Genomic DNA, 11,524 nt, shown 5'->3' on the forward strand with positions numbered 1-11,524 from the left:
AACCCAAAAAAACTCACTGGATGAGTAGTAGCAGAGGGAGTCCCCTGTATAGACATTTCCCTTTAGGATGATGGTTAGTTCCAGCCTTTCAGCTACAGTTCAAAAACATCTTTTTGCAAGTCCTGTAACCATCTCCCCACATTTCAGCATGCGGGGAGAAGGGAAGAAAGCCAGCTCTTCAAGGAGCAGAACCAACTACGTGTGAGCAGGTGAGACTAAATAGGAGAGAAGGAGACGCCTGCAGGATTGTTTGCAGTCAGCAGAGAGCTTCCCAAGATCCATAAACATAGAAATGGAAGGCTGTTGCACGTCCCCCCCCCCTTTAAGTAGCCAAAGGCAATTAAAATTAAATGTGGCATGCTTAAACTCTGAAGACATCCAGGCTTCTCAGCTGACTTCCTTTGTCCCTTTTCCAGAGTCTACAGTCTATGGAAATGCAATTCCATCCATTGGTGGTGGAAAACAGTATTTCCCCCCTCTTCATTCTCTCCCACACATCAGTTCCAGCACATCCTCTTTAGCTTATTAGGAGCTCTGCTAATAGCCAATAATAGTAAAAAGGGGGAAGAAGAAGATAATAGTGAAAATGCTTACGCACAAGTTTTTAAACTTGGAAGCAGCCATTGATTCCAGTGGAAGAGCCAAGTAAGTACTCCAGAGTGCAGCATAAGGGATTTTAAAATTGTCCTGATTTTGTTTCTCAGGCTCCTCATTTCTGCTACAGTTGCAAAACGGTTACGTTGTAAGGTTTTGCTCAAGAAAGCACATCATATTCTCATAAGGAAGCATTCCAAAACATATAATTAAGCAAAAGGAAGGCGTTTGTTTTTTTTAAGTGTAACAACTTTTTAGCAGAATTCCCAGAGGGAGCAAAAAAAAAAGTCAAGAAATCAGGTCTGCTGGACCACCCAAGTCGATCCCATCAACCTTACTGGAGTTAACTTGCATGTGTGATCTCATTCACGTTATTAGAGCTCATCGCAACTCATGGTCTCTCATAACACGAGAACTCTCATAACACGAGCCCGCAGGGCCCTGGTCTCATGAGACAGAGCGTTCCACCAAGCCAGAGCCAGTGTTGAAAAGGCCCTGGCTCTGGTTGAGGCTAATCTGACTTCCTTAGGGCCCTGGACCTCACTATTTATGGACCTTAAGGTCCTCTGCAGGGCATACCAGGAGAAGCGGTCCCGTAGGTACAAGGGTCCTAGGCCATGAAGGGTTTTAAAGGTCAGAACCAGCACCTATGGCTATGCTCCACCTCCAAAGCTGGAGCCAGCAACGTTGCTGGAAACTGCAAGAAAGGGAATAGATCTTGTCCTTGGGTCCTGCTTGCAGGTTCCCCACAGGGATCCAGGTGGTCACTGTGAGAACAGGATGTTGGATGAGAGGGGCCATTGGCTGGATCCATCAGGCTCTTCTTCAGTTCTTGTTACACCACTTTGGCTACCAACTTGGTGCCAACTTGAATAAAACATTGGAGGGCAAGGAAGCCCTGACCTGCACAACCAATCACACAATGTGGCACACAGACACATAAGGCTATCCTATGCATCCTTTTCTTGGCAGTAAGTCCCAATAAAATAAGCAGGATGTACTCCTAATGTAAGGGACGCAGGTGGCGCTGCAATCTAAACCACAGAGCCTAGGGCTTGCCGATGAGAAGGTTGGCGGTTCGAATCCCCGCGATGGGGTGAGCTTCCGTTGCTTGGTCCCTGCTCCTGCCAACCTAGCAGTTCGAAAGCACACTAAAAAGTGCAAGTAGATAAATAGGTACCGCTCCGGTAGGAAGGTAAACGGTGTTTCCGTGCGCTGCTCTGGTTCACCAGAAGTGGCTTAGTCATGCTGGCCACATGACCCGGAAGATGTCTGCGGACAAACGCTGGCTCCCTCGGCCTATAGAGCGAGATGAGCACGCAACCCCAGAGTCGTCTGTGACTGGGCCTAATTGTCAGGGGTACCTTTACCTTTTTACTCCTAATGTAAACATGTTAAACATGCAATTGCATTTTTCCATTCCTAATTACTTTTTCTTTCTTTCATTTTTTCTCACTATATATATATATATATATATATATATATATATATATATATGAAATTCTCTTAGTAAAATATTAATTTTAAAAATGTAAGCATGTTTAGATTGGACGAGAGAGAGAGAGAGGGAGAGAGAGAGAAATCTATGAAATCTAATAGCCTAATAGTTCTGGAAGTACATTTCCCTGTTCAGCCAGAGATGACAACTCCCAAGGGGCCACTTAAAATTCCCCCGTTGATTCAGAACTTAAAAGGGTCTCATTTATCACCCCAGTATGTCTGGTTCGGCCTACAGGGAGTCATCAGGGAAGCTTCACAAGGCCCCTCCTAAAGGCAGCTGGCCAATGTCATCCCGCGAAGTTCGAAAGCCAAGATCTTGTCAGAAACTCGTCAGTGTTATCAGAATTCTATCACCTCCCGGCTCCACATGCCATTCAGAATGAGAGAGCCGAGAGGGCTGAGCCAAAAGGGCTTTGCAACACAAACTACCCTGCACACATCCAAGATTGTTTCTTCCCTATCCGCAAGAGCTAAAAATACGTGTGTTTTTTTATTGTTAGCAATATGTCATCGGATGATGCATGAGAATTGCTCTTTGCTTTAAATTATATATGAGCATGAAAGATGCAGCTCCATAATTCAGCCTATATATATATTGGGGGATATATATATATATATATATATATATATATATATATATATATATATATTCTTCAGTTTGGATGCCTAGAAGTCTACTTTTGCCATGCAAATCCCTCCCTCCCAGATGGCAAGGTGCCATAATCACATTCACTGGATGACTGTAGGCCAGTGGTGGCTGGTATTGCTAGGGCGAGAAGCATAGAGACCAACAGGAAGATAATCCAGATACAAGACCAGTCAGAGACACTCCCTGACTGTGGATAAGAAGGCAGAGAAGTGAGGACTGAGTGAGGACAGACTGAGGTCGATGCGGTAGCGCCCCAATCACCCTAATGGTGCAGCTGCTGTAAGCTCCTTGGGGCAGGGGACCATGCCCCTGCTTGTGTATTGCCGAGCATATTGGTGCTTCAAAACACACACAACCATTTACCAGTAAGAGTGTCACATTGATGGAGCATGTGTAGACAGGTGCATTGCAAAGGGGAGCACACACATTAAACAGGGGTGTGCGGTCAGTGGGCCAAGGGGACCATTCTAGTCCTCTGAATGTTCCCCTGGTGTCTCCTTCCCAAAGCCCAGGAAGCTTCTGCCTGGCTTAGGGAGGCACAATGTTCATGTGCGCAACATCAGGACATCATTACATCACACACACCCTACCCCATTGCCCTTGCAATGTGGTGCCTCTGGCCCTAATTTCACCTCTACAAAATATTTCACCGCACTCCACTGACATTTAGCCACAGACTATGGGTGCTCTCAGGAAAAGGGAAAAAATATATGTGCCTATTTGTTTACAGGGACTTGTTGTGGGTGATTAGCAATGGAGGAGAAAATTGGTTCATTTAGAATGTGAATGCGAATCTACTGAATTTGCACTTTCCTCCCAAATTTGCACTTCCCTGAATTTTGTGATGCAGCTTGCCAGTCAAAGAATGCTCACAAAATTGTCTACATTGTGGGAAAGAATGAGTAAAGATGCAAATACTTACAAAGGAAATGTGTTATATTGGGAACATCACATTTAAAAAGGTGTATCTCAAATGAAGTTGCATGCAAAAATGTGTATGCTAGGAGAAATTTGTGCAAATGTGGAAAAATGCCACAGGACCATAAAGAAAAAAACATGGCAATTTCCATTCCTGTTTGCATCAGAATTATTTAACACCCCTATCCATGGCATATAACCTCTGAATATGATGGCCCAAATTTAGCTGTTGTGACTTGCAGCCAAGGAAGGACTATGTTTTGTCCAGTTCCCTTTTAAGACAGCTGGATTGTGTTTCTGTCAATTGCCCATCCTTGTCGTAGGACCATAACGCTTCAGAAAACTGGTCCTTTTTGCTCCGAGGCCACCTAAGAATACGAGGAGCTGAGCTGTCAAACTGGAGAAGAGCTCAGAGCGAAAGGTCACAGAAAGAGATCGCAAAAGCTTTGAGGCAGCCTTTTGAAGTGTTCGGGATGCGAGATTTTGCCTGCTAGAAGAGTCACCGAACAGGTTTGAACCTCCGTATTAAGGGGTCAAAGGCACCAGAGATTTAGTTTTCAAGGACTGGCTGACTTGGCAACTCATCTTGCCCCCCCTCCCCACTGCCCCAAGACGATACGGTTTCCAGTTGGCAAGCGCTGAATGAATACGAATCTGAAAAATCCACAGACATTTCAGGAGCATTTTCTTTCCTGCTACGTGGAAAACAAGATGCCAGATTCACACATGGAGGGAAATTAAGAAACGGTTACGAGAGCCTCTGTTACAAGCCCATAGGCATTTCGTTAGCTCGTCTGCCCACACACAGCTCTGCAATAGTGTTGACAGCTGCCAAGGCTGGAAGTGAGAGCCCCCAGCTCTGAGCACAGCTGCCTTGTGTCAGGAGCCACCAGAGCTACATCTTTTGAGCGTTTCCCTAGGCGGAGAAGGACCCCAAGGCACTGGACTCAGTCTGCCTGCCCATAATTACATAAGAACATCAGAAGAGATTGTGGGATCAGGCCAAAGGCCAGCCAGCCCAGCATTCAGGTTTAAATACAGGTAGCTGTATTATTATTATTATTATTATTATTATTATTATTATTATTATTATTCCCCACCCATCTGGCAGGGTCACTCACATAAAAACATAATAAAACCTCAAACATTAGCAACTTCCTGATACAGGGTTTCTAAAAGATGTCTTCTGAAAGTTGTATAGTTATTTATCTCCTTGACATCAGCTGGGAGGGTGTTCCACAGGGTGGGTGCCACTGCCAAGAAGGCCCTCTGTCTGGTTCCTTGTAACTTCACTTCTCACAGTGAGGGAACCGCCAGAAGGCCCTCTGAGGTGGACCTCAGTGTCCAGGCTGAGCTATAGGGGTGGAGAATTTGTAAAGTTTTCATTGTGATAAGATGGCCAATCATTTCCTGTATATGTATAATATTCCACAACCAGTTCTGTCACCTTTTTTAAAAGAGATTGATAATTTTGGCATCTCTAAAGTCTGCTGGAATTTCTTCTCTTTCCCAGATTTTTTTGATGAGTTCAATTCTGCCCACTTTGAAGATTTCGGCAGGCATCCCATCGGGTCCACTGGCTTTGTTGTTTTTCATTTGGTTAATAGCTGCACACAACAGCTGTTACCAAAGGGATCATGGGCTTTGAAGACACTCAAACTCAGGACGTAAGGGAGAAACATGCTAAGAGGAAGGCACGCTTGGCAAATCCACACCGTGATCAACTCCCACCCGTAACCAATGTCCCCACTGTGGAAGGACGTGTGGATCCAGAACTGACCTCCACAGTCACTTACGGACTCATTGTTAAAACCGTGTTTATGGAAGACAATCTTACTCAGCTACGAGTGATCACCAAAGAAGAAGAAGAAGATATTTTCCCCCTGGTTTTCTCACCTGCCTTCCATCCATCCATACATAGTAGACTGACACGGTTCCAACAAGTATCACTATTACTTGGCAACTGGGGTCAAATATCAACTACATGGCAATTTATTTAGTGTGTGTGTGGTGTGTGGTGTGTGTGTGTGTGTGTGTGTGTGTGTGTGTGTGTGTGTGTAGTCTCACAGGGTGATAAAGATATATTAGTGGTAAATAGTTCTATCTTGTGTTTAATATTTTGAGTTTGTGTTTTAATATTTTGTTGGAAGCTGCCCAGAGTGGCTGAGGCAACTTAGCTAGATGGGTGGCATATAAATAATAAAGTCGTAACAATAGTAGGTAGTAGTAGTAGTAGTAGTATTTTATATACAAACCACAAACAAGATACAACTGAATGGTCTTACCTGTTTGAATAACGTCTTCTTTAGCAGCCTGGAAAAATAAACAATAATTTGTTTTATTCATTCACTATACTCACATATAGATCAACTTTTGGCACTCAGGCAGTCCAAGCGGTTTACATACAAAAAAATTATTGAACTGATATTAAATGACAGAAGAGTGTCAAAACAGTGAAACCAAATCAATAGTCCAACAATCAAATCACCAGCAGGGTGTAGTGTGGTTAGACTACTGGACCATAATCTGGGGGACCAGAGTTCAACCCGCCCCCCAACTCAGCCAAAAGGCTCACTAGGGCCAATTACCGCCTCTCAGGATAAAATGAGGAAGGGGGAGAACCAGGTACGAAACCTTGGTCTCCTTGGAGGAAAGGCAGGAGATCAATCTAATACATAAATAGAACTTCAAAAAAGGAGTTCCATAATCGGGGTCTTGAAGGGGCTGTCACAGAAAAGGCCCTGTCGCTTGCAAGAGCACCAGTCTAGCCTATTTCGATGGTGGGAACCTCAAAAGAACCTCAGAGTAGGATGCAATGGAAGCAGCCCTTCAGATGTCCTAGCCCCAAGCCACTTAGGGGATGGAAAACGTGCTCCTCTCTAGCTGTTGCTGGACTTCAACTTCCATTAGCCCCCAGCCAGCACAGCCAATGAGACAGATTGGATGGGAGTTGTAGTTCAACAAGATCTGGAGGTACACACATCCCACGCCCCTGCTTTATTAGGCAAGAAGAAGCACTTTGAATTGGACCAGGAAACTTTTTTTGCGGATGAGTGGGTGGGATGATGCTAATGCTACTTTGCTTCTGATCATGATGAAGATAGTCAGTGTATGTTTCTGGAAAAGTAACAAAGCAAGGGCACCCAGGTGCTGGAATAAGTAAGGGCCATTTAGCTCAGCATTGATTCCAGCAGGGACCAAGCAAATCTCACCAAGCAGAGAGAAGAAGAAAAAAGGTGATAGAATCACAGAATTGTAGAGTTAGAGGGGAACATGAGGGGCCATCTAGTCCAACCCCCTGTAATGCATGAATCTTTTGCCTGACGTGGGACTCGAACCCACAACCCTGAGATTAAGAGCCTCCTGCTCTCCTGACTGAGCTACTTGTTGCCTGTTTTCACCCCTAGCTCCCCACCAGCCTCAGTCTGTCCTCAGCTAGCCCTCACCTGTCTCAGTCCAGGGGACGGCCATCAGCTTCCTCTTCCTCAGTCTCAGTTTCGCACCCATGGAACTCACCAAAGAGGATGGTGGGAACCAGACCAGAATTAGATGGCTCTACCCATCTCTGGCTCTTGCTTCACCAACCACTGGCTTTGGCGCCATCTACTGTTGGCCTCCCAAACTTCTGCCCTACCAGTTTCCAATCACCAATGTCCCTAGCAATTTGTATTCAGAAATATACTATTTTTGTCCACTGAGGAGCCATGCTTCAGAGCAGTTGCTATGTTTGCAAAGGACAAACTAGTTGGTCTAGCCAGCTTATCCTACACTGTTCTACCTCCTCCTGCCTTCCGCAACGCCCCCCCCCCACTGCCCCACATCCAGGAATGGTGCTGCCCTTAAGTGAATAAACAGCTGTCCCCCAATGCACTAATAAGACTCCATAAATAATAAGTTTCACATAAACAGCTTGAGCTAATAAACCCAGATTTCTGAATGGGCCATTCTGTAATGCTGCAGTGCTGCGCCAAAAAATTAGAGTCTGGTGGCTGAAGAAATACTTTAAGAGCTAATTAAACCCACGATTCCTGAGGGATGGTGTAGGGGGAACAAGCAAACATGAATCCTGACAACTCTCCAGGGACACAAAGCCAAAGAAACCAAGACAAGTGTCAGTCTCTCTTTTTTTTCAGCCCTGGAACTGAGCTAGCAGAGAAAGGAAGTACAGTTAGATCTCTGAACGAACAGGTTTTGCAGGTGCGGAGAGTGATTCAAAAAGACTGCAAAACCTATTTGATCAAAGATGATGGCAAAGAGAGGGAGGGAAATGAGTTTCTGGGAAGCGACGGCTTTATTATCATAGCAAATCTGAAAGTCTGTTGCATCTCATACCTATTTGCATTCACAGCAACCAACTTGCAGGGGAAGAAACCCAAGTTCAGGAATGTATGTGGGCCCACAAAGAAAATTAACAGCAACTAGCAAAAGTACAGTCTGGGGCAGGGCTCCATCTCGCCCCCAGGATTGTGGGTGTCTGCCGCCATAACATGGACTTGCGATATCACACATCAGCACATAGTGTGAGCGATGTCACACGTGATGTGGAACGCCGTGTTGCATTTTCGGAGGGGATCCCTTCCAGCTCTACATTTCTATGATTCTGTGATCTGGTTGGTGACTGTGAGAATAGGATGCTAAACTAGATGGACCTTGGAATTGATATAGTAGGGCTGTTCGGATGTTCTTAAGTATCAGCTGTAACTGAAAAGAGCCTGTGAGAAAATTGCAAGGATTCTCAGATGGGTGGGAAGAGGAGCCCTTTGACTTGAATGAGCTTTTTTCAATAAAAAAAATTAAAACCATTCCATGAAAGATGGGAAGAGGAAATGAAGAGTCAGGTTGCAAAGGTTCATCCATGCTTCCCAAGCACAAAGAAGAGGAATGTGTTGAATGCGTTTTACAATGGAACCAACCTGGGCCGCCCAGGGGCATCTCACCTTCTAGTGAGGATGCTCTCTGACCTCTGGTGGCTGTACTAGTAAGCTAAGGATACAAACATCTCCCAAGAAATGATGACTTCTTTGGACCATTTCCCTCCTGGGGAAAACAAATCCTGTGCCAGCCTTGGGGCAGGTGGGATGACCTGTTTGCTCAGGTCTGTATATCTCTGTCCATGGGCAATGTCTCCAAGTTTTGTTTTGTTTAAAATATATTTTTTTATTAGCAATCTCAACATAACAAATTATCAAACCATATAATCACATACATTATTCCCCCCTTCCATCCCCCCCAAGACTTCCCTCAGCTCCTGTCTCTGATTTCTCACCACGTATTATTCTCTGCATGTTATAAAATTTTAGATATCCTTGCATTATCTATCTAACATGTTATCAACCAATAAATTTGTGCATGTTTATTCAAAACCTGCCAAGGAGTCCAGTTCATTTTGTTGTCTTTTTAAATAACTTGGAAAAAAGCTCCCATTCTTCCTTAAAGCCACAGTTGTTCTTATCCTGCAATTTATATGTCAGTTTAGCCAACTCTGCATAACTCATCAGTTTTTCTTGCCACTGTTATTTCATTGGGATTTCCTCATTCTTCCATGGCAATGTCTCCAGGTTTTGTTACACTGGGGCGAGGAATCAATTATTTTATTATTTGTGCAAACACTGGAGTGCATCTCCACTGTGTCATACTTAGAGTACTGAAGTTCCATTGGCTTCAATGGGTCTACCCAGAGTATGAGTACTGCACATTGAGATCCAACCTAGTGTGTGCACATTTTTTTTTAAAAAAAAAGATAAGCAATGCCTTACAGTCTCATGGATTTCAGTTGGGCTACTCTAAGCACAACCAACATTACACGCCAAACCATGACTGCTCAGATGTAAGTCCTATTGAATTCAATGGGGATGACTCTCAGGTACGTGAGCTTAGGATCCTTGCCTAAATTGGGTCCCAGACCTTTGGTAAGCTGCTATTTATTTATTTGAATGAACTGTATATGCCACTTGATTGCAAAAAGGAAAACAAAAAAACCTCTAAGCAGTTAGAAAACTGCCAGTGAAAGAGTGTTAAAAACAGGTATTAAAACATACAGAAATATAATTAAAACCAACAATAGACTAAAAAGGCTTGTGTTTAAATCTCAGCTTCCACGTGTCCGGGTAGGCTTGTCTAAGCAAAAGCGTTTTAAACAGGAGCTGAAAAGAGTACAGAAAGGGATTCTGCCTGCTGTCAATAGGCAGGGAGTTCCGAAGGTCAGGCACTGCCACGCTAAAAGATATTCAGCCTTGGTCTCTACTTGACGGATCCCAAAGGCATCATAACTCCCTAACAGAGGGAAAGTATTCAATGGGGGAGTTCTCTTGCGCAAGCCACAGTGAAGAGAACGGGAGCCACGGAGGGGCTCTTGTAAGAGAAGCCCCCCTCCCACCTGCGGAATTGCACACGGAATGAACGCTTTCACACGCACACGCTCGCCCCAGAGAGACGAATAAGAACATCCCCATCACCCGCTGACTCCGTCCCCCAGGCTAGAGGACAGCAGTTAATCTGCACAGCAGCCTCTTCACCTTGGGCTGCTGAGGAATAGCTGCTAAGAATCTTGCAATTTAATACTCACAAGCCAATCCGTTACACACACACACACTCGCACACACGGAAAAGAAAAGAGAGAGGAAGCCGTGTTAGCAAAAGAGAAAGTTGGAAACAAACAAAGTTCTTCTATTACGCTACAAATTAGAACCTTAAGGCAATTCTGGGCTGCTTTGCCAAGCAGTAATTCCATGCAGGAGCCAGGGATATCATCACACAATCAAAACGTTTTTCTTTTTCTTTTTTTGAAGGGGGGGGGAGGTGGCTGAAGAAAGTGGGTTTATAAAAAGCCACCAGGAAGAACGGAGTTTGGAAAGGAACAACAAAGTCTTCCCACCATCACCTTCAATCAATCAAGTAATAAAGAAAGTAATAAATAAATGATAGTAATTAGTAGTAGATGGAGGTGTTGGTGGAAGGGATGTGCGTTGTTCCGCAGGTTTCTTGGGATATTCATGGACTTACTTGTTCGTCAGCTGAAGTCTTCAACTGCATCAGAGCCGCTGCTGTGAAGCACAATGACAGGAGAATCATCCCGAAGTGAGTTTCTCGAAAGGGGGGAAAAAAAAGGATGGATGGTGGATGATGGATATAGGACAGCCTATATATGCACTTTTTTAAAAAATAAAATAAATAAATGTAAGTAAAATGTTGCGGGGTGGGGTGGGGTGCGGAATGAAAAATTGCACTTCTGAATGGGAAAAAAAAAGAAACGGGCAATTTTAATGTATTTATTTCAAGGAGCCGGAGGGAGAATTCCCTGATGGTCCTCTTTGGCGCTTTGCACAGCCCGCAGCGCGCGCGCTCCCGTCCCGGCTGGCAGCCCGCGCTCTCTCGCAAAGCAGCTCCTTCGCCGCGCCGGAGGAGAGGCAGAGCCGTGGCGAGGGGCGGAGAAAGCCAAGGAGGGCGGAGGAGGCGGGGGAGAAGGGTGGGCGACTCCTGCCTGGAGGCACGGACAAGCCCTCTTTGAAGATCCCCTTCCTTCCTTCCTTCCTTCCCCTCTCCCGCTGCGCGAGGTCTCTTCCTAGGCGGCCGGGAAAGGGCGAGAGCGCACAGCCTCCTCTTTCGCCAGCTCCTCTCATTGTAACCTGCTGGGCGCGCTAATAAAGCCACCGCTCGGGAGTCCGCCCCTCTTGGCCACGCTCCACCTCTCCAGCCAGAGACATCCACGCTCTGGCGAGGCGGGAAGCGCCTTTGGCTGCGCTCGGACTGGAGCGCGGGCACCGGCGCTCCGGAGCAGGGGCGCACAGCTGAGCTGCGCCAGGCGCAAGCTAGCGGAAAGAGCGCGGGCCGGCCGGTGCCTGAGAGCGCACGGCGCGGGAGTCG

The 11,524-nt window shown here is 45.5% G+C and overlaps 1 protein-coding gene across 1 annotated transcript in view; it reads right to left on the reverse strand.

The window, feature by feature from the left end:
• The window catches only part of ADAMTS3 (ADAM metallopeptidase with thrombospondin type 1 motif 3), a 131,651-nt gene extending 120,392 nt beyond the window's left edge, over positions 1 to 11,259 (reverse strand). The window contains exons 1-2 of the mRNA XM_053404496.1: positions 10,664 to 11,259; positions 5,947 to 5,974 (exon numbers count right to left, since the gene is read on the reverse strand). Coding sequence (XP_053260471.1) covers positions 5,947 to 5,974; positions 10,664 to 10,732 — 97 coding nt within the window. The 5' untranslated portion in view covers positions 10,733 to 11,259. The remainder of the gene's footprint in view (positions 1 to 5,946; positions 5,975 to 10,663) is intronic.
• Positions 11,260 to 11,524: the final 265 nt, after the last annotated feature.

This window comes from Podarcis raffonei, chromosome 9 (assembly GCF_027172205.1).
Source record: "Podarcis raffonei isolate rPodRaf1 chromosome 9, rPodRaf1.pri, whole genome shotgun sequence".
In the NCBI taxonomy this organism is placed as follows: Eukaryota; Metazoa; Chordata; class Lepidosauria; order Squamata; family Lacertidae; genus Podarcis; species Podarcis raffonei.